Source organism: Scyliorhinus torazame, chromosome 13 (assembly GCF_047496885.1).
Source record: "Scyliorhinus torazame isolate Kashiwa2021f chromosome 13, sScyTor2.1, whole genome shotgun sequence".
Lineage (NCBI taxonomy): Eukaryota > Metazoa > Chordata > Chondrichthyes > Carcharhiniformes > Scyliorhinidae > Scyliorhinus > Scyliorhinus torazame.
The window spans coordinates 54332885-54358686 of NC_092719.1; the positions used below are offsets into that span (position 1 = coordinate 54332885).

General features: G+C 49.3%; 1 protein-coding gene across 5 annotated transcripts in view; it reads right to left on the reverse strand.

Moving 5' to 3' along the window:
- LOC140388029 (cAMP-dependent protein kinase type II-beta regulatory subunit) overlaps positions 1–25802 on the reverse strand; it is a 212224-nt gene that overhangs the window by 6887 nt on the left and 179535 nt on the right. For all 5 annotated transcript variants that reach the window (XM_072471534.1, XM_072471533.1, XM_072471531.1 and 2 more), the window contains 2 exons: positions 12121–12186; positions 11337–11469 (listed from right to left, as the gene is read on the reverse strand). In XM_072471534.1, the coding sequence (XP_072327635.1) occupies positions 11337–11469; positions 12121–12186 (199 nt within the window). The remainder of the gene's footprint in view (positions 1–11336; positions 11470–12120; positions 12187–25802) is intronic.

Consider the following 25802-nt stretch of genomic DNA (forward strand, 5'->3'; position numbering starts at 1 on the left):
GAAGTTCACCAGCTTAGGACATGCCTAGAACATACGAACGGGATTCGCTGCCCCTCCCCCCGCCAACCACTCGCATCTGTCCTCTAGCCCCCTCAAATACTCGACTCTTCCTAGTCCTCTTTAAATGTGTCTGATGTACCACCTTTAATTGTATAAGCCGATTCAAACATGTGATTGTCCCTAATTGGAGTCATCCCAACTTAAAATGCTGCCATAGTTGCCTCCAGGGATAGTGCTCTCAGGAGTGCAAGAACACTCTCATATGCCTCCACCACTCTTCTAAAGGTACCCCGCAATCCGGCGAAGTGAGCTTTGATGACCTGCACCGCAGAGCTGAAATTCTCCGTCAAGGCAATATCTTTGAAGGTGATCATCATTCGATACACACAGCACTGCCAAGGTGAGAGCCTGCTCAGGAGAAACTGCACTACGCCCAGCTGGGCTCCACCCCAACTCACTGACCGCTATGAAAAAAATGAGGATTTGGGCACTTTATCTCTGCTCTTTCTCACAAAAAGACCAATCAAGAACTTCCTGGGACATGGCGCAAGCCACGTAACTCCACAAAAAAAAGTAAGAAATGATAATAATAATCTTTATTAGTTTCACAAGTTGGTTTACATTAACACTGCAATGAAGTTTACTTTGAAAATCCCCGAATTGCCACACTGCGGCACCGTCAGGTAAACTGAGGGAGAATTTAGAATGTCCAATTCACCTAACAAACATGTCTTTCGGGATGGATAAAACAAAGGATTAAAAGACTAGCACAATTGGAGCTCTCGAGAACTCCCGCACTCACAACATGTGATCCCCATGAGGGAAAGTTGAGAAGTTTGGTATTCCAAAGAATGAAAGGTGATCTCATTAAAACATATAAGATCCTGAGGGAACCCAACAGGGTGGATGCTGAGAGGATGTTTCCCCTTGTGGGGGAGTCTGGAACTAGACTGGGGGGACACACACAGTTTATAAATGAAGGGTCTCCCATTTAAGATGGAGATGAGAATTTTCTTCTTCTGAGGGTCATTAGTCGGCGGCATTCTCTTCCTCAGGGAACAGTTGCCGCTATATCATTGAATGAATTCAAGGCCGAGTTCGATTTTTGATTGACACGGACGAGGATTATAGGAGATAGACCAAGACGGGATTCTCCGACCCCCTGCCGGGTCAGAGAATCGCTGGGGGGGCAGCGTGAATCCCGCCCCCGCCGGCTGCCGAATTCTCCGCCACCGGGGAATTGGCGGGGACGGGAATTGCGGCGCACCTGTCGAGGGCCGTTGGCAGCGGCCCCTCCGGCGATTCTCCGGCCTGCAATGAGCCGAGTGGCCACCCGTTTACGGCCGGTCCCGCCAGCGTAAATTACAACAGGTACTTACCGGCGGGACCTGGCTCCGCGGGCGGCCTCCGGGGTCCTCGGGGGGTTGTGGGGGGATCTGACCCCGGGAGGTGCCCCCAAAGAGCCTGGCCCGCGATCGGGGTCCACCGACCCGCAGGCGGGCCTGTGCTGTGGGGGCACAGCGTCGGCTGCTGTGGACCTCCGTAATGGCCGACGCGGAGATGAGCCCTCCTGCGCATGCACTGGGATGACACCAGCACACGCTGGCACACCCGCGCATGCGCCAACTCGCACCGGCCGGCGGAGGCCCTTCGGCGCCGGTTGATGTGGCGCCAAGCCCCTTGCGCGCCTGCCGGCGCGGCGCAAACCACTCCGCCGCCAGCCTAGCCCCTGAAGGTGCGGAGGATTCCCGTCCTCCTTCGCGCTGGAGTTGCCCGTCCCGCCGGTTTTTGCAGAATCCCGCCCCAAAAGTGTAATTGAGGCCACAATCAGCCATGATTGTGGAACAGTCTTGAGGGGCTGAATGGCCAACTCCTGCTATCTCTTTGAATCAAAGGACAACAAATGTTGCGATAGAATTATATTTTCTTGTTTTTTCTGTTAGTCGAGGGATGGGATTTTTTGCCTGCGGTTCGCCCGCCCAGAGACTCGATATTTCCGCCCTTAATGAATGGACCTTTATGTGGTCCCCATACCGTCCATGGCAATCATTTGGTGTTTTGATGCCTTTAATTTTTATATGGGTACTTGGTGGGGGTGGAAGAGCGTGTGTGTGTGGGGGGGGGTGGGATTTGGTGGGGACATGGACATGGAATGTCCAAGGGTTGGGAGGCGCGGTGAAACAGGCATGGGTTTCTGCGCATTTAAAGAATCTGAGGGCCGATGAGGCGCTGTTGTAATAGGAAGATCATTGTTCCTGGGCATGAGGAGAGCAATGATTTCCGATAATGCTCTGCACCTGATGGCTGTGTTTCTGGAGAAGGGGAGCTGGCCCAATGGATGACGTGGAGTTTGGATGTGGGACTGCTAATGGATCTGGGTTTTTGTGTAAGGATGGCCAAGATGGTGGATGAGTATGCAGGGTTTAACAAGAATGGGGAGGTTTCACCCTCGGTACTTTGGGACGTTCTGAAGGCGGTGATGAGGGGAGGCACAGGTGGATAGGAACGCCAGGGTGGAACGTGAGCGGTTGGTGAATGTGACATTGGAGATGGATGGGACGTATTTGGAGGACCGTACTCCAGTGCTATTGGTCAGTAGGAAGCTGTTGCAGACACAGTTTGATCTGATGTCCATGGATAAGGCAGTGTGGCATTTGAGATGGGCGAAGGGAGCAGTTTATGAGCACGGGGAGAAGGCCAACAGTCTGCTGGCATGCCAGTTGAGGCAACAGACAGCTTCCCAAGAAATTATCCAGGTTCGAGGGAGGTGGGGCAGCTGGTATCAGAGAAGGTGAACAGAGTGGTTGAAGCATCTTATAAGATGTTGTACAGTTTGGAGCCGCTGGAGGATGATTCGGCTGTGGTGGCGTTCTTGGAGGGACTGGAGTGACCCAGGGTGGAGTGGAAGGTTGAGAAGGGTTGGAGGAGCCGTTGGGCGCGGAGGAAGTTAGGAAGGCAATAGGAAGTATCCAGGCGGGGAAGGCACCGGGATCAGATGGGTTTCTGGTAGAATTTCATTAAAGGCTTGCAGGCTGATTGGTGCCATTAGTGGTGGAGGCATTAAGTGGTGGTCGCTCCCGGAGACGATGAGTCAAGTGTCCATTGTGGAAGAGGATCAAATGGGTTTTGTAAAGGGGAGGCGATTATCTTACGATGTGGTACTGAATGTGGTCCCCTCTCATGTGGTGTTGTTGGGGGGGGGGGGGGGGGGGGGGGGGAGAAAAAAAGAGGAGGTGATAGTGGTGTTAGATGCTGAGAAGGCCTTTGATAGGGTTGAATGGGGGTACTTGTTTGCGGTGTTGGAGTGGTTTGGGATAGGGCCTAGGTTTCTGTCATGGGTCAATCTGTTGTACAAGGAACTAAGGGCCAGTGCTCGAATGTATAATGTTGGCTTGGGTTATTTTTGGTTGTATAAGGGAACAGGGCAAGGGTACCCTATGCCCTCCTTCTATTTACGTTGATGATTGAGGTGTTAGCTATCACTTTGAGAAGTTTGGATAAGTGAAGGGGGATAATGAAGGTGGGTGGGAGGAGCATAGGGTGTCGCTGTATGCTGATGACCTTTTGTTGTACATTACGGACCCAATTCCCATGATGGGGGACATCATGAGGCTGTTAAGGCGGTTTGGGGCTTTCTCCGGGTACAAATTGAATTTGGAAAAAGCAAAAGTTTGCCAGTCACTCCGTCAGGGAAGGGGGTTAAACTGGAGGTACATTGTCAAGCTCTCATTTTAAACACTTGGGGGCTCAGAATTGGGAGCAGCTCCAGAAGTAAAATTTAAAAAGTTTTTAGTGAATAAGGTTAAGGCGGATATACAGAAGTGGAACAGTCTCCCTTTGTCTCTTGCTGGGCAAGTGCAACTGATGAAGATGAATATTTTACCAGGATTTGTTTTTTTCAGTGCCCACCGGTGTTTTTAACCAAAGGCATTTTTTGTGGGGTTGGATGGCTTCATTTGGGTGTTTATATGGGCAGGTAAGGTGGTGGGGATTTGGAAAAGGTTCTTACAGAGGGACTGGCTTTCTGGGGGTTTGGCGCTGCTGAACTTGATGTACTATTACTGGGCAGCGAACGCGGAGATGGTGTTGTGCTGGTGCCGGGTTCAGGAGGAAATCTGAGTGAGGATGGAAGCTAGGGGAGGGATTCTCCGGCCACGTCCGCCCGGCAACCAGAGAATCCCGCCCGAGGTCAATGGACTTCTCCATTGTCTGCGGCTCGTCTGTGGCGGCTCTTGCAGCGGGCAGGGCGGAAGAATCCAGCCCCAGGTTGCGTAAGGGGACAGGACTGCGGGCGTTCATGATGGTTGTGTTGCTGTGTGCTCCAGGAAACATTTCAGGGAATCCGGTGGTGGTGGTGGCCACATTAAAAATATGGAGGGCAAGGTAGGTGGATTGAACACGCTAAATTGCCCCTTAATTAGAAAAAAAAAGAACTGGGTCCTCTAAATTTTTTTAGAAACAGTCTCTTGTGCTCCAATCGATATGATCCTGGGCAGGTCCTGGAATGCTCGTTGATTCTGCCTCATCCTTTGCCTTCTCATGTGACATGGAAGACCTCTTTACTCTGCAATATACCTTGTGGTTCTTTAAGAATCTTGATGGTAACTCTGTTGATCGTGTTGTTGACTTTTATTTTAAATTGTTGTCTTTTTTCCTGTAGGGGAGTGTGATATGAGCGTGACGGTCTGTGCCATTATTCTGTTATCCTGTGTTAGTAAGATCATTTTGAATTTATTATGGGAAGTATAAATTGTGCAAAATTCTAATCCTTCTGGTTTTTGCATTTTATAATCCTTGTGGTTGAGGGAGGTGTGACTTTTGTAAACCTGTCTCATTTATGAAGAAGATGAGTGTTGCTGGGGTGGGGTGAAGGGTGGGTGGATATAATATAATAATTTTTATTGTCACAGGTAGGCTTACATTGCAATGAAGTTATTGTGAAAAGCTCCTAGTCGCCACATTCCGGCACCTGTTCGGGTACACTGAGGGAGAATTCAGAATGTCCAAATTGCCTAACAGCACGTCTTTTGGGACTAGAGGGAGGAAACCGGAGCACCCGGAGGAAACCCACGCAGACACGGGGAGAACGTGCAGACTCCGCACAGACAGTGACCCAGCCGGGAATCGAATCTGGGACCCTGGATATGGGTGGGAGGGTTAGTTCAGTACTCACTGAGATTGAGGATAGCCCCTCCCCAGTTAAAGCTAATCTGTTTGGGGGTTTTCTTTTAGATTTGAATATTCTTTGAATTAGGAATCCGTGTCTTCATCCTTCTTTAGCCTGGGCAGAGTTTGTATCCTGGGGAGGACTTGGTTCCTTCTTTCTCCTTCTTGAAGTTGAGCTTTTCTTTCCCTTTCTTTGGGTCTCTCTTCATGATCCTCCCCTGGGCTATTGTGATGGTCGGGTTGTTGAGGTAGGAGGTTGCTCTGGATAACCTTTCTGCAGCGGTGGTCACTTTAAGCTAGGCCGGGTGTCCCCTCTCTGAGGATACTCTTCTCCTTTGCATTTGGGCGATCATGGTGTTGGTTTTTCATCCTGATCTGGACCTCTTGGGTTGAGATTGTTACCTTGGTGTATATCCTGTCGTTCCCCCTGGGAGGCTGAGGTCCTCCCCCTTTTGTTGATTGAGTGGTCTGTTCTCTTCACTAGTGAGTGTTTCTGGTGGGGCAGCCCGGGTATGTCTGCTTTTTTCACTCTTCTTTACCTCCTTTTCTGGGAGGCCCTGCGGGCTTGACCATAGTCTGAACATTTTGTTACTGTTGCTGGACCTCTCTTCCTCTCCTCTCATTCTGTCTTGGGTTTGGGGTTTTGTTGCATTATGTGGTATGTCTGTAAATCTCCAGAGTCTGGGTTTCCGAACATTTTCTTGTTTTTGCAAGGGTGATTATGACAAACCTGTTCCTTGCTCCTACATGGGTGCAGGTGGTCTGGAATTAGGAAAGAGAAGGCTGTGTTGGGTCATTGATACCATTGGCGCTGCTGGAGTTGAGGGGGATGTGTGCTGGTGCACACCTGATCATGGCGTGAGGAGTTTACCCTGACCTTCCATGATAATTGTGGGCAGGGATGAATCTACTATGAAACTAATGAAGCTTAAGCTTCAGGGCCCCTAATCCCAGAGGGGCCCCAGAAGCGACTTTAGTCCACATTGCTTAAAGGTTTGGGGTCTACTGTATGAGAAGGGGTTTAAAAAAAATAATATTAATAATAGTGTAATTCAATACAAAATAATAGTTAAAATAAAAATTAAAAGGTTATTAAAGTATCATGTAGGCTAGCAGTAAATGAAAAAATGTTCAAATTAAGGATTGGATTGGATTTGTTTATTGTCACGTGTACCGAAGTACAGTGAAAAGTATTTTTCTGCGAGTAGCTCAACAGATCATTAAGTACATGAGAAGAAAAGGGAATAAAAGAAAATACATAATAGGGCAACACAACATATACAATGTAACTACATAAACACTGGCATTGAATGAAGCATACCGGGTGTAGTGTTAATGAGGTCAGTCCATAAGGATGTTTCAATCTAAATATATTTAATATAAAATAATTCTAAATAATTTAAAACACTATTAACATTTATGACAGAAATACAAACAGTAGATGACGTGTGGTAACAAAAAAGGGGAGCCGTTGAAAAGGCAATCACAATGCTAACGTGAATTTTCAACGTAATAGCACTCGTGATAGTGATCTAGTCAAGAATTTTTTTCAATAAAGTGTTCATAAGGATACAATATTTTAATTACCCCATCTCAAAAATAAATGTTATATTTAGAAAAGGTAAGTAATAAAGGTGAAATAGTGTTAGATTAGCCTAAGCCTATTGTTTTTATGAAGAGGTGAACGGAAGGTAGGCTGCGACCGCATAGCCTAGGCTAATACTATATTACAAGTATCTATGAAAAAGTAATAAAAGGGTGAATTTGTGTTAAATTACAGGTGTTTATTATGAAAAGTGTTCAAATAATGGTAAGATTGTGTTACACTATGAGTTTTAGTGGCCTAGTCTTGCCTAACTTAGTCTAGCCGAGCGCAGGCTAGCTTGAACATAGCCTAGTTTAGCCTATTTAGCTTATTTATTATAAAACTTAAAAAGTGGCGCTTTACTTTCTGAGAAGGGTTTTTAAAAAAAAAAACTTTCTCAGAAAGTAGACCTAAATTTTTTTCCTTTCAAAGCATGCGACAATAGTCGCATGACTCAACTTGATTAATTTTTTGTTGTATACATTTCAACAATCCCAAAGTTTTTGAGTCAGTAGCACAGATGTTGTAAAGGTGGAGTGTCGCGGTAACTTGGCTGTTCTGCTGTGGCTAGTGTAATTTTTTTCCCTTTTTAACAGAGGTCAAGACCCTAGAGGAATAACAATGAGTTCACGAAAGTACTTAAGTGGATACCAAAAACGCAAACTCAATGAAAAGTGATCTGACGAAATTTCTAAATGTCAAAAACTAACAAACTACTTTACAACGTCAAGTTTGTCAACACCTACAGTTGAAACAAGCCAAGCAAACACCATTGAAGCCAGTGATAGTGCACAAACCGTGGGAGCTCTTTCTAGCAATATTCAACCTCTGTTGACGCTTTTGATACAGATGACGATTACAGTGGTCAACATGAAAGGACCGCGGAACAAGCAGAGACTGAGCAGAAACATGAAACAGGAAGCAAATTCAGTGATTTCAAAGAAAACAGTGACCTCGAAAACTGGCCCATAACAGTTGATAATGATTTCATACAGATTTGTTTAATGCAAGACATAGGCTTTTTTCAAAATAAAAATCCAGATGATGTATATACCGAATCAAGCAGGATTTACAAGGAGCAAAACAAGTTTCTCAAACAAATATTTTGAAAAAAGATTGAAAAATGGCCAGACTGTGATGAGATCCTGGTTAGTTTACTCAAAGAGCAAAGGCTGTATATATTGTTTTGTTTGCAAACTCTTTTCTAAATGCCAAACATCACTTCCAACAGGTGGGTTTTCTGACTGGATGAATGTACTCAGAACTCTGGAGAATCATGAAGACAGCATGGAACTTAAGAGGGCGATGTTGTGTTGGATAATAAGAAAGTCAAACAAAAATACTGTGGATCAGCAACTTGAAGAACAGATGAGAAATACCACACAGTACTATTTTGGAGTACTGAAAAGAGTTGTAGCTGTTATAAAGTTTTTAAAGTGAAAGAGGTTTGGCATTTAGAGGTCATGAGGAGAAGTGGGTCTCACCAAATAATGGAAACTTCATGGGGGCCATTGAACTTATTGCAGAGTTCGACCCATTTTTACATGAACATCTCGAGAAATGTAAAAATGAAAAAGTAAATGCTGCTTACCTATCCAAACCAGTGTATGAAGAATTGATAGAAATCATGGGAAAACATGTGCAAGATGAAATTATGAATCAAATCAACAACCTAGACACCAAATACTACTCTATTATTGTTGACTCTACACCTGACCTGACACATGTTGACCAGCTGGTAATTGTTGTTTGATACTGCTATAATGGAAAACCCTGTGAGAGATTTTTAACATTTTTAACGATAGAAAACCATTCATCCACGACCTTGTTCAACAAAATACAACAAGTCCTGGGTGAACATAAGCTTTCACTTGAAAATATCCGTGGTCAGTCCTACGATAATGCATCTAACATGAAGGGCTCGGAGAAAGGGCTGCAAGCACTCTTCAAACACATCAACAGGTACGCAGACTATGTACCATGTGCAGCCCATTCACTTAACCTTGTTGGAGAAAAGGCAGTGTCTACTGTACCTGAAGTTGTTGACTATTTTGGCATTTTGCAGGAGCTGTATGCTTTCTTTTCTGTATCTCCACGAAGATGGGGGATTTTAAACACACAGGGCAATCTACATTTTTCTCTAAAGAGCTCAAGTGTAACTAGATGGTCTGCATACTATGAAGCAGTCCGGACAATTAAAAATGGATATATGGGTATTTTACAAACTCTCAAACATATTTTTGAAGACTCAGAAGAGAAGCCTGAATGTAAACGAGATGCAAAGAATTTATACCACAAGTTGGTAAAGCTGGAATATGCTATTTTATCAGTTGTTTGGGAAGAAGGTGCTGGAGTGTTTCAACAAAACAAGTAAGAAACTCCAAACCCCTGGTTTTGATGTATTTAAGGTTATCTTCTGCTATCATCTTTACTTTTGTTTGTTAAAGAACACAGAGAAAATTCAGCCGATAGGATCACACACTATGAATCAGAAGCAAAAGGTCTGTGTGAAGATATCACCTCAAGTTATTCTGATGCTTCCAAACGCATTGTTACAAGGACATTTTCAGATGGAACAAGTGGTATTGCTTCTTTGAGAGGAGCTGACAAATTTAGGATAGAAGTTCTATATCAACTCTATGACTGCTTGATAATCCAGTTACGCAAGAGGATTGACCCATATGAGCAGATTGCAAAAAGGTTCAAGTTCCTCTCAGAATTGGTGAACAATTCTGAACTTGATGAGGACAGTATTAAACTTATATCGTATTACAAAGATGATATTGACCACAAATTAGTAAACGAGTGTTATCAGTTCAAAGAATATTTGCACCTCAGGAAATCCCAGAACACAGAAGAAAACACGCCATCTAAAATGCAATGCGCAGAAGTTCTTCAACTTATTTGTGAGCAACACCTAATTGAAGTGTTCCCCAATATTACTACTGCGCTTAAGTTGTACTTGACAATGCCTATCACGAGCTGGGAAGCAGAAAGGAATTTTGCAAAGCTATCCTTTGTAAAGAACAAATTTTGGTCTACCATGACGGAAGAGTGCTTAAATTTTTTATGCATATTGTCTCTAGAAAATTACATTGCAAGGAAGCTCTCATATGACAAAACTGTACGTGAATATGTTGCTAGAAAAAACAGAGACAAGAGTATTTTGTAAAATGTGCTTCATGTAGTATGTATTCTCATGGGTGTCTAAAATAAAAGATTATATTGACTGTGGTCTTTTCTGTGTTTTATTTCATCATTCTATGATGCATGATGCAAGTATATAACATTTCCCTAATTTCCATCCCTCCATAACTCGAAAACTATAAGGCATAGGACATTTTTATTCACACCAGTGACTTTGACATGTGAGATAATCCAGTACACAATTTTAATCAAAATCTGAGATGTAGTGGTTACATTTAAAAAAAAATTGTGATCTGTCGTGGAACAACGCCATTGAAGAAGATAACAGTGGTTACCCAGACCTCGTTGCTGGTTGCGAAGGGGTCCCCCCATAACAGTTCAAGCTTCAGGGCCCCAAAAATGTAGGTCCGCCACTAATTGTGGGGCTGTGCGACGTGAGGGGGTATTCACCATTTTATCATGCGGTCATGTTTTCATGATCTCATCCTGTTTCTCCCTCCATCTCTGGTGAGGAGATGTGGGTATCTACTTTTGTCTAATGATGGTATTCAGCCAATTGTGATGTTGTTCTCCTGTTCCATATTGTGCACATGTGAGTTATGCCATTACTGATTTTTCCCTTCCTTGCTTTGAATGCGGTTATTATTTTGCAACTTTGTTGCATTTTTTTATAAAATGTAGAATCTCATTAAAAATACTTATTAAAAAAAAAACCTTTCCTTATCAGCTACTCCAGATGGTTCCAGAGACCTTCTCAAAATACTTCTAATGCAATTATATTCTTTCTTGAGTAAGGAGACCAAAACTGTACACAGAACACCAAATGCATTCTCATTAGGTACAGCTTCCATACATTTACACTCCACTTGCATAAACCCCAACATCCCATTTGCCTTCTTTGTGAATCTTTTTTCCATTTTCTTCAGTACCTCTACATCCCTGTTGTTATATGGAGACCAGAAGTACACATATTATTCCAAGTCTGGTCTAACCAATATATGTCTAACCATGGGCAGGATTTTCCAGCCGTTCCCGCTAGCGGGATCTTCTGGCCCTGCCGACAGCAACCCCACCACGAGTTCCACAGCAGCAGAGGGTGCGAACAACGGGAAACCCTGTTGACAGCAGCAGGACCAGAAGATCCCGTCGCTGGCCAATGACAGGTCACCTCCACCACCGCAAAACTGGCCGCCGCGGGAGGGGGGAATGCACCCCTCGTCTTTGCTTTTCAGTTCTATTCTTCTGGAACATAACCATCAGGTTACATTTAGTCGGTGAAATTTCTAGCCTGTGTGAAAATTTTGTGAACAACATATAAAAAGTATCAAAGGAATTACCAGGAAACCATTAATAAGTGTCCCTTCCCCTCCAACCTCCCCCCCCCCCTCCCTCCCCACCAGCTATTTTGAAAATGCCCCTTGAACTGTAAAAGATTTACCTAAACATTTCACATTTCCTACAGCATATGCAGAAGCTGCGCGAGGCTGATTTGCGACCAAAGCAAGTTCTCCAAAATACTGCCCTCTTGAACAGCGAGCTATTTCCACTCCACCATCTGCATCTGATTTGGTCTATATTAAAAGAAACCAAAAAGGAAAATGATCTTTCAACATATTAGTTCCATGTGTAAATAAAGTTTGAATAAACAGAAATAGAAAACGATGGCAACACTCAGCAGTTCAGGAAGCATCTGTGGAGAGAACAGAGGAATTAACATTTAGATTGTGGAACCTTTAACACAATAAGAGTTGAACTCTGACAAAGTCTTCTTTCCACTCAATGTTCCTCGTTCATCTGTTAATTTACATTCACAAATATTAACTTGGGTATTTTCATCAGTCAAATCTGTAAAAACGCAATATTTTGCTTTGTGAAGTAGCCTTTCCTATTTTGAGGGCGGGAAGGCTGCCGGGAAAAGGGAGAAGGTGAAGAAACGCAGACTTTCAGGTGGGAATGTCGACCAGCTCATGATCAGACAGGCATCATCGACTGATTAAGTGTAAAAATGGAAAGACAAGATTGTGGATGGAGAAAGCGCTCCTCTGTCTATCTTGCCTCACCATCCAGTTTCTCTTTTTTTTCTACCTGGATAGGGCTAACATTGGAAAATTCAGTGTAGAGCTGCAATGATTTTTCAATGAGCCATTGCACAATCTGTGTAATACACAGAGACATTTATGTAACTGACTCATCTTTCTAAAAGACTGAGTAATTGCGCTTACCTTGTGCTTCATTGTTATCCGAACTTCTCCAGATTCTACAATATAAAAACAATCAGCTTTCTCTCCCTGAAGGACAAAAAAGACTAGTTAAATTTATGAACAGTGAAGATAAGTTTTACTTATGTTTAAAAAGAGTTGAAAATTAGAGAGTCATATAATCATTACTGCAGAGAATCTTAACAGCACAGAAGGTGGCCACTTGATCCATCAAATCCATGCTTGCACTCTTCCCCGAACTCTATGCCCTTAGTCCTGCAAGTTAATTTCTCTCAGGTGCCTAACCAATTTAGTTTTATAAATCATTGATCACCTCATGGGGAAGCGAGTTCCGGGCCATTACCACTTGCTGTATTAAAGTGTTCTTTCTCACATGCCTCTTGTGTCGCTTATCCAAAGCTTTGAATCTGTGCCCCTAGATCTTGCCCATCATTAATGAGCACAGCTTTTCTTTGTCTACTTTACTTAAACCTGGCAATCCTGCACACTTTGATCAGCTCTCCCCTCAAATTCCTTTGCTCTTTGGAGTATTCATGAAAAAGTGCCTCCCAGTGGTGGGAGGCAATGTACTGTTTGCTGGTGGCGGGATTCTCTGCTCCTGCCGCTGTCAATGGGAATTCCTATTGAAGCCACCCCACGCTGCCGGGAAACCTGCAACAGGGGGCACGCTGCTGGCGGGACCAGAGAATCCCGCTGGCGTGAACGGTCGGATAATTACGGCCTATGTTTCGTCTCTTCCATAGGATGAAAATCAGTCAGTCTTACACCTTTCTCACAACAAAGAGTAAAACTAGCAGGCAGGGACCACTCCCACTCTGTTCTAACATGCTGGTAGCTTTACATAATCAGATCTTAAACTGACTGCTCCATTCTTGAGCATGTTAGATGAGGTGACATGACGAGTTTGGGTAGAGGGAGAGAAAAGGATGAAGAGTGAATGAAAGAAGCAAATCAAAGCCCTCAAGTGGGTCCGAAAGCAGAGAGGTGACCATTAATTTGCCACTAACTGTTCTAACTAATTCCGCAAAAATGGACAAGGCTCCTGAATTTCAAATATCGTTACTGGGCTACATAGCATGGAAGGAAGCACAACTCTAATACTGCCCACTTCTCCAGGTGACGTATATCTCATTTCCCTCAAAAAGGCCAGCAATCAGTGGTTAGCACTGCTGCCTCATGGCGAACCCAGGTTCGATCCCGGCCCAGGATCACTGCCCATGTGGAGTTTGCACATTTTTCCCGTGTCTGCGCAGGTCTCACTCCCATAGCCCAAAGACGTGCAGAGTAGGTGGATTGGCCACACTTAATTTCTCAATTAATTAAAATTTGTTTTTAAAAACAAATGGCTAGCAAGAGCCTGGTTTATAGACAGCTGGCTGTTTTGATAGGAACTAATTGTCATCATGTCACGGTGGTTCCTGAATGTCACTGGGTCCAATGATACAATCCCAGCCAGACTGCACACTAAACTCCCTCATAACAATTGATTTGCCTGCTAATGGAGTTGCTATGACATTACCCATGCCTATGAGAAATGGTTCCCCTGCAGTGGGAGTACCTCTCCTTCAGCAGCATGTTGATCCATGAAGCCCCTGTGAGGTTTTGTTATTTTTAGTCCACTTCTCCGCATGGGCTAATTACGTAGCCAAAATGCTGCCAAACAATGTCAGGGTTCCAGACACTCTACCTGCAAATAAGCAGCTGCAGCTTTCAATTACTATGCTTGCTGCTCATTTAAAGGCATAAATAAGGCCTCTCTCGTCTCCTTTTCAAACAAACATACTCACGTGAGAATGGATTACTAAATTTAGTTTGCACTGGGCTATTTCTTCACGGCAATTCCAAAATTCAGATTCCAACAGCAAACCAAGAACAGATGGGCGGTAAGCCTCAGGCTGCTGTACATGAATATTGCCACAGTATCTAAGAGCATGTTTTACGTTCCAGTAGGCACTGCTGTAGTTACAAAGGTCCATGTAACACAGCAGCCCGAAAATTCAGCCTCCTTTTAGGAGGAGGTTTACATCGTGCAATGTACCATTTATCATTTACTAACAGCAGCATTGCACAATATAAACTTCTTCCTTAGGAGGCCTGATAATGGGTGGGGACTTCAATACAGTGTTGGACCCAGCACTGGACCGCTCCAGATCAAGGACTGGAAAGAGGCCGGCGGCAGCCAAGGTGCTTAGGGGGTTTATGGATCAGATGGGGGGAGTGGACCCATGGAGGTTTGCTAGGCCGCAGGCCATGGAATTTTCTTTTTTCTCCCACGTGCACAAAGCCTACTCCCGGATAGATTTCTTTGTTCTGGGCAGGGCGCTCATCCCGAGGGTGGAGGGGACGGAGTATCCAGCCATAGCCGTTTCGGATCACGCCCCGCACTGGGTGGAACTGGAGCTGGGCGAGGAGAGGGACCAACGCCCGCTGTGGCGGCTGGATGTGGGACTGCTGGCAGATGAGGTGGTGTGTGGGAAGGTGAGGGGGTGCATCGAAAGGTACTTGGAGGCCAACGACAACGGGGAGGTGCGGGTGGGGGTGGTACGGGAGGCGTTGAAGGCGGTGATCAGGGGAGAGCTAATCTCCATCAGGGCTCATAGGGAGACGACAGAGGGTATGGAAAGGGAGAGGTTAGTGGGGGAGATTTTAAAGAGTGGACAGGAGATACGCAGAGGCCCCGGAGTAGAGATTACTTGGGGAAAGACGACGGCTCCAAACGGAGTTTGACCTGTTGACCACAGGGAAGGCAGAGGCACAGTGGAGGAAGGCGCAGGGGGTGACCTACGAGTATGGGGAAAAGGCTAGTCGGATGCTGGCACACCAGCTCCGTAAGAGGATGGCAGCGAGGGAAATAGGGGGATTCAAAAATGGAAGGGGAGCCACGGTGCGGAGTGCGACGAAAATAAACGAGGTATTCAAGGCCTTCTATGAAGAGCTGTACAGATCCCAGCCCCCAGCGGGGGAAGAGGGGATGAGACGATTCCTAGACCAACTGAGATTCCCGAGGGTGGAGGAGCAAGAGGTGGCTGGTTTGGGGGCACCAATTGGGTTGGAGGAGCTGAGCAAGGGTTTGGGGAGCATGCAGGCGGGGAAGGCCCCGGGACCGGACGGGTTCCCGGTGGAGTTCTACAGGAAGTACGTAGACCTGTTGGCCCCGCTACTAGTGAGGACCTTTAATGAGGCAAGAGAGGAGGAGACCCTGCCCCCGACAATGTCGGATGCAAAGATTTCTTTGATCCTAAAGCGGGACAAGGACCCACTGCAATGTGGACCGTACAGGCCGATCTCGCTCCTCAATGTGGATGCTAAGTTGCTGGCAAAAGTGCTGGCCACGAGGATCGAGGACTGTGTCTCGGGGGTGATCCATGAGGACCAGACGGGATTCGTAAAGGGCAGGCAATTAAATACCAATGTGTGGCGGCTCTTAAACGTTATAATGATGCCATCAGAGGAGGGAGAGGCGGAGATAGTGGCAGCTATGGATGCAGAGAAGGCCTTTGACCGAGTAGAGTGGGAGTACCTCTGGGAGGTGCTGCGTAGGTTTGGGTTCGGGGGGGGGGGGGGGGGGTTTATCAGCTGGGTTAAACTCCTTTACAGAGCCCCGGTGGCGAGTGTAGTGACGAACCGGTGGAGGTCGGAGTACTTTCGGCTGTACCGAGGGACGAGGCAGGTGTGCCCCCTGTCCCCCCTGTTGTTCGCATTGGCGATCAAACTCTTGGCCATGTCATTGAGGGAGTCTAGGAAATGGAGGGGGGTGGTCCGAGGGGGAGAAGAGCATCGGGTGTCGCTTTATGCGGATGACCTGTTGCTGTATGTGGCGGATCCAATGGAGGGGATGGTGGAGGTCATGCAGACTGTAAGGGAGTTTGGGGAGTTTTCGGGATATAAGCTCAATGTAGGGAAGAGTGAGCTCTTTGTACTACAGGCAGGGAAGCAAGAAAGAGGGATGGGGATCTACCGCTGAGGAGGGCGGAGGGGAGCTTTCGGTACCTGGGGATCCAGATAGCCAGGAGTTGGGGGCCCTACATAAACTGAATCTGACAAGCTTGGTGAGAGCAAATGGAGGAGGACTTCAAAAGATGGGACATGTTACCGCTCTCGCTAGCGGGTAGAGTGCAGTCGGTCAAAATGGTGGTCCTTCCGAGGTTTCTGTTTGTGTTTCAGTGCCTTCCCATCGTGATCACCAAGGCCTTTTTTAAGAGAGTAGGTAGGAGTATTATGGGGTTTGTGTGGGCGAATAGGGCCCCGAGGGGAAGGAGAGGGTTCCTGGAATGCAGTAGGGACCGAGGAGGATTGGCGCTGCCAAACCTGGGGAGCTACTACTGGGCAGCAAATGTAGCGACGATCCACAAGTGGGTGATGGAGGGAGAGGGGGCGGCATGGAAGAGGATGGAGATGGCGTCCTGTAAAGGAACGAGCCTGGGGGCGTTGGTGACGGCACCGCTGCCGCTCTCCCAGTCAAGGTACACCACGAGCCCGGTGGTAGCGGCAACGCTAAGGATCTGGGGCCAGTGGAGATGGCACAGGGGTGCAGTGGGAGCCTCGGTGTGGTCCCCGATCAGGGGTAACCACCGGTTTGTCCTGGGGAGGATGGACAGGGGGTTTCAGAGTTGGCATCGGGCGGGGATTAGAAGAATGGGGGACCTGTTCATTGACGGGACGTTTGCGAGCCTCGGGGCACTGGAGGAGAAGTTTGAGATACCCCCGGGAATTGCTTTTAGATATATGCAGGTGAGGGCATTTACGAGGCGACAGGCGAGGGAATTCCCGTTGCTCCCGGCACAAGAAATTCAAGACAGGGTGATCTTGGGCGTATGGGTCGGGGAGGGCAAGGTGTCGGCAATATATCAGGAGATGAAAGAAGAGGGGGAAGCGCTGGTAGAGGAGCTGAAGGGTAAATGGGAGGAGGAGCTGGGGGAGGAGATTGAGGAAGGTCTGTGGGCTGATGCCCTAGGTAGGGTTAATTCCTCCTCCTCGTGTGCCAGGCTCAGCCTGATACAATTTAAGGTGGTTCACAGAGCGCACTTGACGGGGGCGAGGTTGAGCAGGTTCTTTGGGGTAGAGAACAGATGTGGAAGGTGCTCAGGGAGCCCGGCGAACCATGTCCATATGTTTTGGTCATGCCCGGCACTGGAGGGGTTCTGGAGAGGAGTGGCGTGGGGGGGGGGGGAATGGGGGATTGCCTGGGAGGGTGGATGAGCAAGAGATAACATGAAGGATTGGGGAAACTGGCACGTGCGGGAGAGAGCCAGTGTACAAAGCTATGTAACATATAATTTTACCATGTATATATCTTGCTCTGTGCGATTTCTTGTTATTTTGTTACGAGGGGGGGGGTTATTGTTTGTAAGGGTGAAAAATTGTGTTTAAAAAACTTTGATAAATATATTTTTATCAAGGAGGCCGACAAGAGTCAAGATCACTTATAGTTCTCGGCATTGGGGCATCTCTGCCGCACTTTCCACATATACATGCAAACAAATTAGGAGGTGTAGGCTATGTAAGGTGTTCGGGCAATTCGGCCTTTTTGGAACTGCCCAAGAATAAAAACTCAGAGACTGTAAACTGACTTTTCAGCCAAGAGAACGGAACCAGTTTTCCCAGCAGGCTTGGTCCGCTGAGCTGAGTAGGGACATAAGTACATAAGTATTTACAAACCCCCCCCCTAGGAGCTACAAGGAAGAAGGAGCCAGACAACGAGATAACATCAAAACACAGACAAAGGGGCACGGGAATACACAGGAGGCCTGCCTGCAAGCAGGACAATGGGATGGTCATAGCCCCATGCAAATGTAAATGACCTGGCCTCCACCAGAGCAGAATCCAATTAACACCCCATCAACATAGCGAGGTGAGAATAGCAGCCATCTCCGGAGCAGCTGGAAGACACTGAAATTCTTCACAAGAGAGCTTAACCTCGTTATCCTAGAAAACAGACTGTCTGGGCTCAGTATATTGCGCTGGAAAAGCCCCTTGAAGATAAGCGGTAGAAAAAACCAAGTTGGAGGCGGACCTGGGGGAGGTACTCCAATCTTGACAGAAGCTACCGGCAGAAACTCACTGGGAGGAGGGGGGCGGAGCCAGCGCCAAATTCAAACCGCAGACGGTAGGAAAAAAACCAAGTTGGAGGCGGACCTGGGGGAGGTACTCCAATCTTGACAGAAGCTACCGGCAGAAACTCACTGGAAGGAGGGGGCGGAGTCGGCGCCAAATTCAAATCGCGCAGGTCTGCCTAGCTGGAAGGAGCGGACCTGCGAGGAATACCCGGAAACATACAGCTCTGACCGGCTCAAAGGGGGCGGGACCAGCGGGAACTTTAAACCTTACCTTTTCAATGCAAAAGGGGCTGGCCGAACACAGGACAAAGCCAGGTAAAACAATATAAAAGGGGCTGTGTTTCGATTGAGGGTCTCTTCGTTCTTGGCTCGACCTCTGCACCCCTGACTTGACCTCTGCAGCCTGTGACCGTAAGTACCCTGCAGCAGCTTGCGAAACTCCCTTGACTTTAATAGTGGTTGAGGCTTTGGGGAAGGGAACTTGTTTTGTGTCTTGTGCTATTGCTAAAACTGTGTAATCATAAGAATTTTCGTTGTGTCCGTTATAGTACTTTTGAATAGACTTAGTTTGTGTTAGAGTTTAAGATTTTATTATATTTTCTTCTGTTGATGATTTTGACCTGGGTTTTGCAATAAACCTTGATTTGCTGATAATTGGAGTCGTTTAAATTCTTCAATCTTTCACCAGCGATCTCTGACCAAGTCATTGTTAAAATATTCCTCACCTTAATTCCGGGTTCAAGAATCAAGGGTCATCTTGAGCGATTCACTCAGGACAGACTGCTGGTTAGGGAATAAACAGCAGTGTCCTATTCTCTCTCTCTTGGGAAAGCTACTCTAGCGAAGTAGGAACCGGGTGGGTGTTGCACCACCGGCAAGAGAGAGAGTCACCTGGGCATTGGTGGGGGTCTGGAGATGTGTGTGATATAAGCCTCAGGCTGCCGGTTAGGAATAAACGGCAGGCTTGATTCAGTGCTCTCTTCAGTGGAAGTGTCCCAGTGCGACATCCCCTGGCCTCTGAAGTTTCAGTGCCAGCTGGAGAGAGACACACACAGATACTCAAACCCCAGATATCGGCCCAGTAATGGAGTAGCAGAGATGGCACCCTCTACAATGGCGACCGCGGCAGGGCCCCGGTGGTTTGGAGTATGTGACTTGGCAGAGGGGGTGAGGGAACGAAGCAAAATGGAGGAGAGAATATCCTCGTATTTGTGGCAAAAGGTCAACCTCACCAAACCTTGGGTCTCAGAATTAATCAATGCGGAGCAACCGGTAATGGCAGCGGCTGCATGGACAGAAAGCAAGGCGCACAAAAGGCACTTGGAGAAGGCAGTTTGGCTGGTTTGCCTGTCCGAGCAGGTAGTCAAAACAGAGGATAGGGTCGAAGAGTTAGAGCAGGAGTTGAGAGAAGTGAGGGCCAGCGCAGGGGACAGCGCTAGCGCAGCGGAACGACTGCGGGAGGAATTGGCAGAAATTAAACAGGACAGCGCGAGCGTAGCGGAACGACTGCGGGAAGAAATGGCAGAAATGAAACAGGAAAGCGAGTCTAACCGGTGTGAGAAGGACTATCTCCACTGCCAGATAGTGGAGGGTAAAGAAAAGGAACGGAGGCTCCAGGAACTCTATGCTCGGAGTACAGAGCAGTGTAGGAGGCTGGAGGGGAAGTTCCGGGACATCCAGGCAGCGTACCGAGTGGCTCGCGAGGAAGTAGGGGACTGTGCCCATGGGCCGTGCCAGGCACGAATAACGGAGTTGGAGGAGGCCTTGTCCAAGGTCAGGGGACAGATACACCTGGTAGGTCCAGGGGGGTCCCCAAGGGGCAAGGTGCTCCTCGCAGCGGATGATTCCCCACAGGCCAAGGGGAATAGACCGCCTCCTGAGGCACCAGGATCGTGCCCGGGTCGGCAGGCGGGGAACGGACTGCACGTTCAGGGGCAAGTCCAAGGGGGGTCGGCAGGGTACCCCCAGCTGGAGGCGTGTCCGCCTGGTTTCGTATGTGGGTCCCCATGGGATGGGGACAGACCACTGCCTGAGATGCCGGTGATGGGGCCGGGTCAGCAGGTAGGGTTTGGACCGCCCGGTCAGGGGCAGGTCCAAGGGGGGTCAGTGGTGTATCCCCAGATAGCGGCGTCTCCTATATGGGTAGCTAGCCCGGGGACAGGGGGGCTACCCAACGGGGCAGGAGAGCTGGACAGTGGGGAGGAGGAGCAGGAACCCCAGGTAGGGCAGATGTGCCCTGTCAGGCAAAGAAGGTATGGTCCCCCGGCGGGGATGGCAAATAGGGGACCGGTCGAGGGCGACATCATCGTTCCTCATGGGGCATCCGCGCTCAGGGGGATGGTGGCCCACGTTCCTAGACTAACTCCAAAAGGGGATCCGTCGCTGCATTTTATGGAGGTGGAACAGGCAGCCAGCATCAATGACTGCGACGAAGGGGAGCAAATAAAGATGCTCCTGATGACCCTAGATGCCCAGCTATGCAGGACAGTGACCTCTGGGAATGGGGGAAGACCTGACACCTGGGCGGCAGCACAGACTGCTGTTCTGGAGGCAATGGGCTTGAATCTGGGGAGCCCTTTCATGAGGGTGGGGGAAACCAAGCAGCAACCAGGGGAATCTCCCACCATGTTCGCAGACAGACTGTGGACTGTCTATATGGAGGCATGCGGGGTTCCCGCGGATAGACGGAATTTAGGGGAAAGAACCGCCCACTGGCTGAAGACCCTAGTTGCCAATTGTCTCCCTAACGTTAGGGCAAAAGCCGAACACTGGTTCGACCCGCAGACCCCGGCCCTTAATGAGGAAGAGGTCCTTAGGAAACTTACCCTCGCATATCGTAATGGGGAGAGGGGTGAGGACAAGCCCCTTAAGGGTAAAGTGCACGAAATCGTGCCAGCAGCCCCTAAGAGAGAGTGGAAGCATGAGGGCACCCGGACCTCCGACAAGAAACCGGTATGCTACGGGTGTGGGAAGGCCGGGCATTTCAAGAGGGAATGTAAAAACCCCAGCAAGCAGGAGAGGGCTCCCGCAGTGGAGAGTCAGACCCCGGTGGCAGGAGCAGCTGCCCCGGGAACCATCGAGATAAGTAAAATTTTAGCCCTTTTGCAAGGCTCAGGGCAGGTGGCTATGGCAACGGGCCAGGGTCAGCCCGCCCCCGCACCCAGGGAAGCCTCCGAATGACTAGCCCCTCAGCGACCCACCTTTCTATGCCCACTGGAGTATGGCCCATGCGGGAGACCCTGGGTAAAAATGGAGGTCCAGGATACGGTCGGGAGTTACCTACTGGACACAGGTGCTTCCAGTACTATAGTCCACACGGACAATCCCCGAGCATCCCCTCTGTCTAGCGGGGTACCCTATAGCCTCATTGGATTTACCGGGAATGAAAAAATGGGTTTTTTCTCTGTTCCCCTGTCTATCAGGTTAGGGGCACTCCAGGCGCACTGGAAATGCGTCCTGATGAGATGGGAACAGGAGGGGAAAGGGATCCTAGGAGCTGATTTCATAGTGGCTCATCAGATCCTGGTGGACCTAAGAAATCACTGCCTGTGGGGTGCAGCAACGGAAGGGACTGAAAGGGAGTTGAGGGTAATAGACAGAGCCCAGGAGAAGGGAGCTTTGTGCGTGGTACAGCCAAAGGAAGGGTACGATCTAGAAGCCCTGGAGAGGAATACCCCGGAAGAGTTCAGGGAGTATGTCCGCAAGAATCTGGCTGCTTTTGCCACCCACAAGCATGATTGTGGGAGAGTTACTGGGACAGAGGTCAGGGTAGATGGGGACCCCATGTCCCAGCCCCAGAAACAGTACCGCTTCCCCCGGGAAGCAGAGGCAGACTTGGAGGTGGCCCTAAACTCACTGGTGCGGCAAGGGGTGTTGAGGACAATTGCCACCCATGTAAACTCCCCGCTCTGGCCGGTGAGGAAGCCGGACAACTCCTGGAGGGCCACCGTGGACTACAGAGTCCTGAATAAACACATTCCGGCCTGCGCCCCAACGGTGGCGGCCGTGGCAGACTTGTTAGGAGAAATTCCAGCATCCGCCTCAATTTTTACGGTGCTGGATATTTCGAATGGATTTTGGTCCGTCCCGGTCAGAAGGGAGGACCAATACAAGTTTGCCTTTACCTTTAAGGGGCAACAGTACACATGGACCTGTCTCCCGCAGGGATTCCATAACAGCCCGAGCATTTTCCATCAATGCATGGCCGAATGCTTAAAGGGTTTCAGTGAGCCACACAAGCTGGTGCAGTATGTGGACGACATCCTGTTGTTCACCAGTAATAGTGAGGAGCATGGGCCCCTAGTGGACGAGCTGTTGGGGATGTTACACAAAGGAGGGCTGAAAGTTAACCCTAAAAAGGCACAGATCGGGCTAGGAGAGGTGAAGTTCCTGGGGTTAACCCTGAGAGCTGGAGAGAGAGGGATTGACACTGCCAGGAGACAAACAGTGCAGGAACTCCCAGTCCCCGTAGATGTAAAGGGGATACGGTCTTTTTTAGGAATCACCGGCTTCTGCAGGGATTTCATTGAGGACTATGCCACCACAGCAGCGCCTCTGCTTAGGCTGCTGCACAAGGGGGTGGAGTGGGACTGGGACAGTAAGTGTGAGACGGCGTTCGTCCAACTCAAGCAGGACTTGCAGAAAGCCCCAGCCCTGGGAGCCATTAACCCCCGGGAGGAGTTTTTCCTGGAGGTGGCCGCAGGCAGTGATGGCCTGAGTGCTGTGCTCCTCCAGACCCGGCATGGCAAGTTGAGGCCGGTGGTATACTCCTCTCGGGTCCTCACAGACGTGGAGCGGGCATACTCCAACTGTGAGAGGCATCTGCTGGCCACCCACTGGGCGGTAAAGCGGATGCAGGTATTTGTTAGGATGGGCCCCATCACCCTCCTGACACATCACACCCCGACCCAAATGCTGCTGGACGGCCGGATTAAGGACGGCACGGTCAGCAGCGCCAGAATCACCAGGTGGACCCTCCTGCTGTCTCAAATGGCCCTTCAGGTAAAAGGGCTGAATGAGCCACAGCTCGCAGCCAACCTGATATACCCCGGGGAGCCACACCACTGTTCCGTAGAAGGGGTATGGGAGGTAGGGTTCGGACTCCGGGCAGGGCTGCACCCGACAGGGAGGGAGATCTATGTGGATGGGTCCAGTACTGTAGCAGAGGGCGTCAGGTTCACGGGCTGTGGGATCTGGGACCCCGATGCAGACATAGCCCTGGCCCTTAAACTCCCCCATACACTCAGCGCCCAGCAGGCAGAGCTGGCTGCAGTGATGTATGTGGTGATCCACCCCGACAGTTTTCCCACGCCGTATACCATCTGCTCAGATAGCATGTTTACATGCAACTCCTGCACGGAGTACCTGGCTATCTGGTCCCGCCGAGGATACACCTCCTCGGATGGGAAACCACTGGCCACAAAACCCCTCCTCGAGAAGATCGTGGCGGCAGTTGGGCAGGGGGAGGACAGGTATATCCTGAAGGTGAAAGCTCACTCCAAAACAGAGCCACGGGGCGAGGGGAACCAGAAAGCAGACGGCCTGGCTCGAGAGGGGGCTAAGAATGGGATAGCGTGGGACCCGTACGAAGAGGGACAGGTAGCGGCCGTTACAAGACAGCCCCAGAGGGGGGATGGAACGAGTTTGGCCCCAGATCTGGCCACTGCCCAGGGACAGGACCCCGAGCTAAAGAAAGTCATAACGGCCATGGGTAGACAGGAAAGGATAGAGGGGCCCTATGGGGGAAAGGACATCACCCTGAAGGAGGGCATGCTCTTCAGAGGGGACCAGTGGATAGTGCCTTCCCAGCACCATAGGGAATTTATCGAAATGGCCCATGAGAGCCCCGGAGCGGGACATCCCGGCCCTGAGACCACCTGGCAACGGGTGGAGAGGGTGGGGTGGTGGCCGAGCCTCCGGGAGGATGCTCGCGATTTCTGTGCGAGTTGTTTGGTGTGTGCTACCAATAACCCGGATCCCAAGAAAAGAAAGGTCTCGTTGGGGCACATCCGCAGGGTGGAGGGGCCCTGGCAGTCGATACAGATCGACTATATTGGACCCCTTCCCCCAGCGGCAGGGGGTTACAAGTACTGTCTGGTGTTGGTGGATATTTTCACCAAGTGGGTAGAAGCCTTCCCCTGCCGAACAGCCACCGCAGCAGGCACAGCCAGGATACTGGTCAGGGAGGTATTCTCGAGGTGGGGACTCCCACAGTTTGTGGAGTCAGATCAGGGGAGTCACTTCACGGGACAAGTGATGCAAGCGACCCTGAAAGTCCTGGGGATTAAGGCAAAGTGGCATGTGGCTTATAACCCTCAATCCTCAGGTCCTGTGGAAAGGTTAAATAGGACCATAAAGGAGAGGATCAGGAAAGAAACAGGCAGCTCGCCCAACCGGTGGGTAGAAATCTTACCCTTAGTTTTAATGGGGATCCGGGCAAGCCAGTCCAGGAGCACAGGGTACTCCCCGCACGAGCTCATGACAGGGAGAGTCATGAGAACCCCGATCCATGTCAGGGTACCTTCCCTGACAGAGGGGCAGCTTAGGGAGGTAAACCGAGACAGGTTTGCTAAGAAGCTGATGGAGCAGCTAAAGGAAATTAATTGGCAGGCAGCGTTTAACATGGGAACCCAGCACCGGAGGAACAAGCTGCTACTCGAGCCCCACACTACCCAGGAATGGGCCATAGGGGACCAAGTAATGGTCCGGAATTTTGCACGGGTAGGAGCCTTTGAGCCACTGTACGCGGGACCGTACAGTATAGTGGACAAGGCCAGCCCCATGGTTTACGCAGTACAGCTCCCCCGGAAGATTAAATGGTTCCACGTGAACCAGTGCAAACTTTTCGACCCCACCAGGGCCGGTAAGAGCAAGTTGGGGGGGGGACTGGGGGTGATAGTGGAGAAACCGCCTGCAGAATTAACGACGGTGGGGGAGGTCCCTGACTCCACGATCACACAACCGGTGACAAGGTGCTGTCCCGAAGGGGCAGTCCCAAAGAGACCGACAGTGCTGCAAGCACCCAGCCCAGGGACAGTAACGATTCCCAAGCCCTTACCTGTGGGTCAGGTGGCCTGCCTTAGTATAGAGGCTAAGGAAGCGGAGGAAGTGGAAGTATCACCTTGGGCTTGGGAACCAGTCAGGGGACGAAGGAGCAATCGGGTCTCCAAGCCCCCTCTAAGATGGTCCCCATCACAGCTCCCTAGAACCCGGTCCCGCAGTAAGGGGGCCCGAGTAGGAGGGAGCGCTGAGGGATCCCCGAACCCTGTTGGGGAAGGAGAGGCAAGGGGCAGCCCGAACCCCCGGGAGGGGACGGTCTGGCCCGAGCCGTTCGACCAAACAGGCGAACTGCCCCAGTTTAGCGGGGCACAGTTTTAATTTGGCCACCCGGAGACGGGTGGCATTGTATACATCATATTCCTTTTTCTTTTCCCCTGCTAGTTCTAATTAGTGTGTAGTTGTGTGTGAAGTATTTAGGATCGTGGGAACACAGAAGCGCCTGGTGCAATGGTAAAATGATGAAGCACCAGGCACTAGGACCCTGGTGCAGCCGGGCTGTAAACACAGAATCACAGACAGGCTGCGGCAACTTCAAAGCGGGAGCTGCTGCTGCCGCCGGATAGCGGCAGG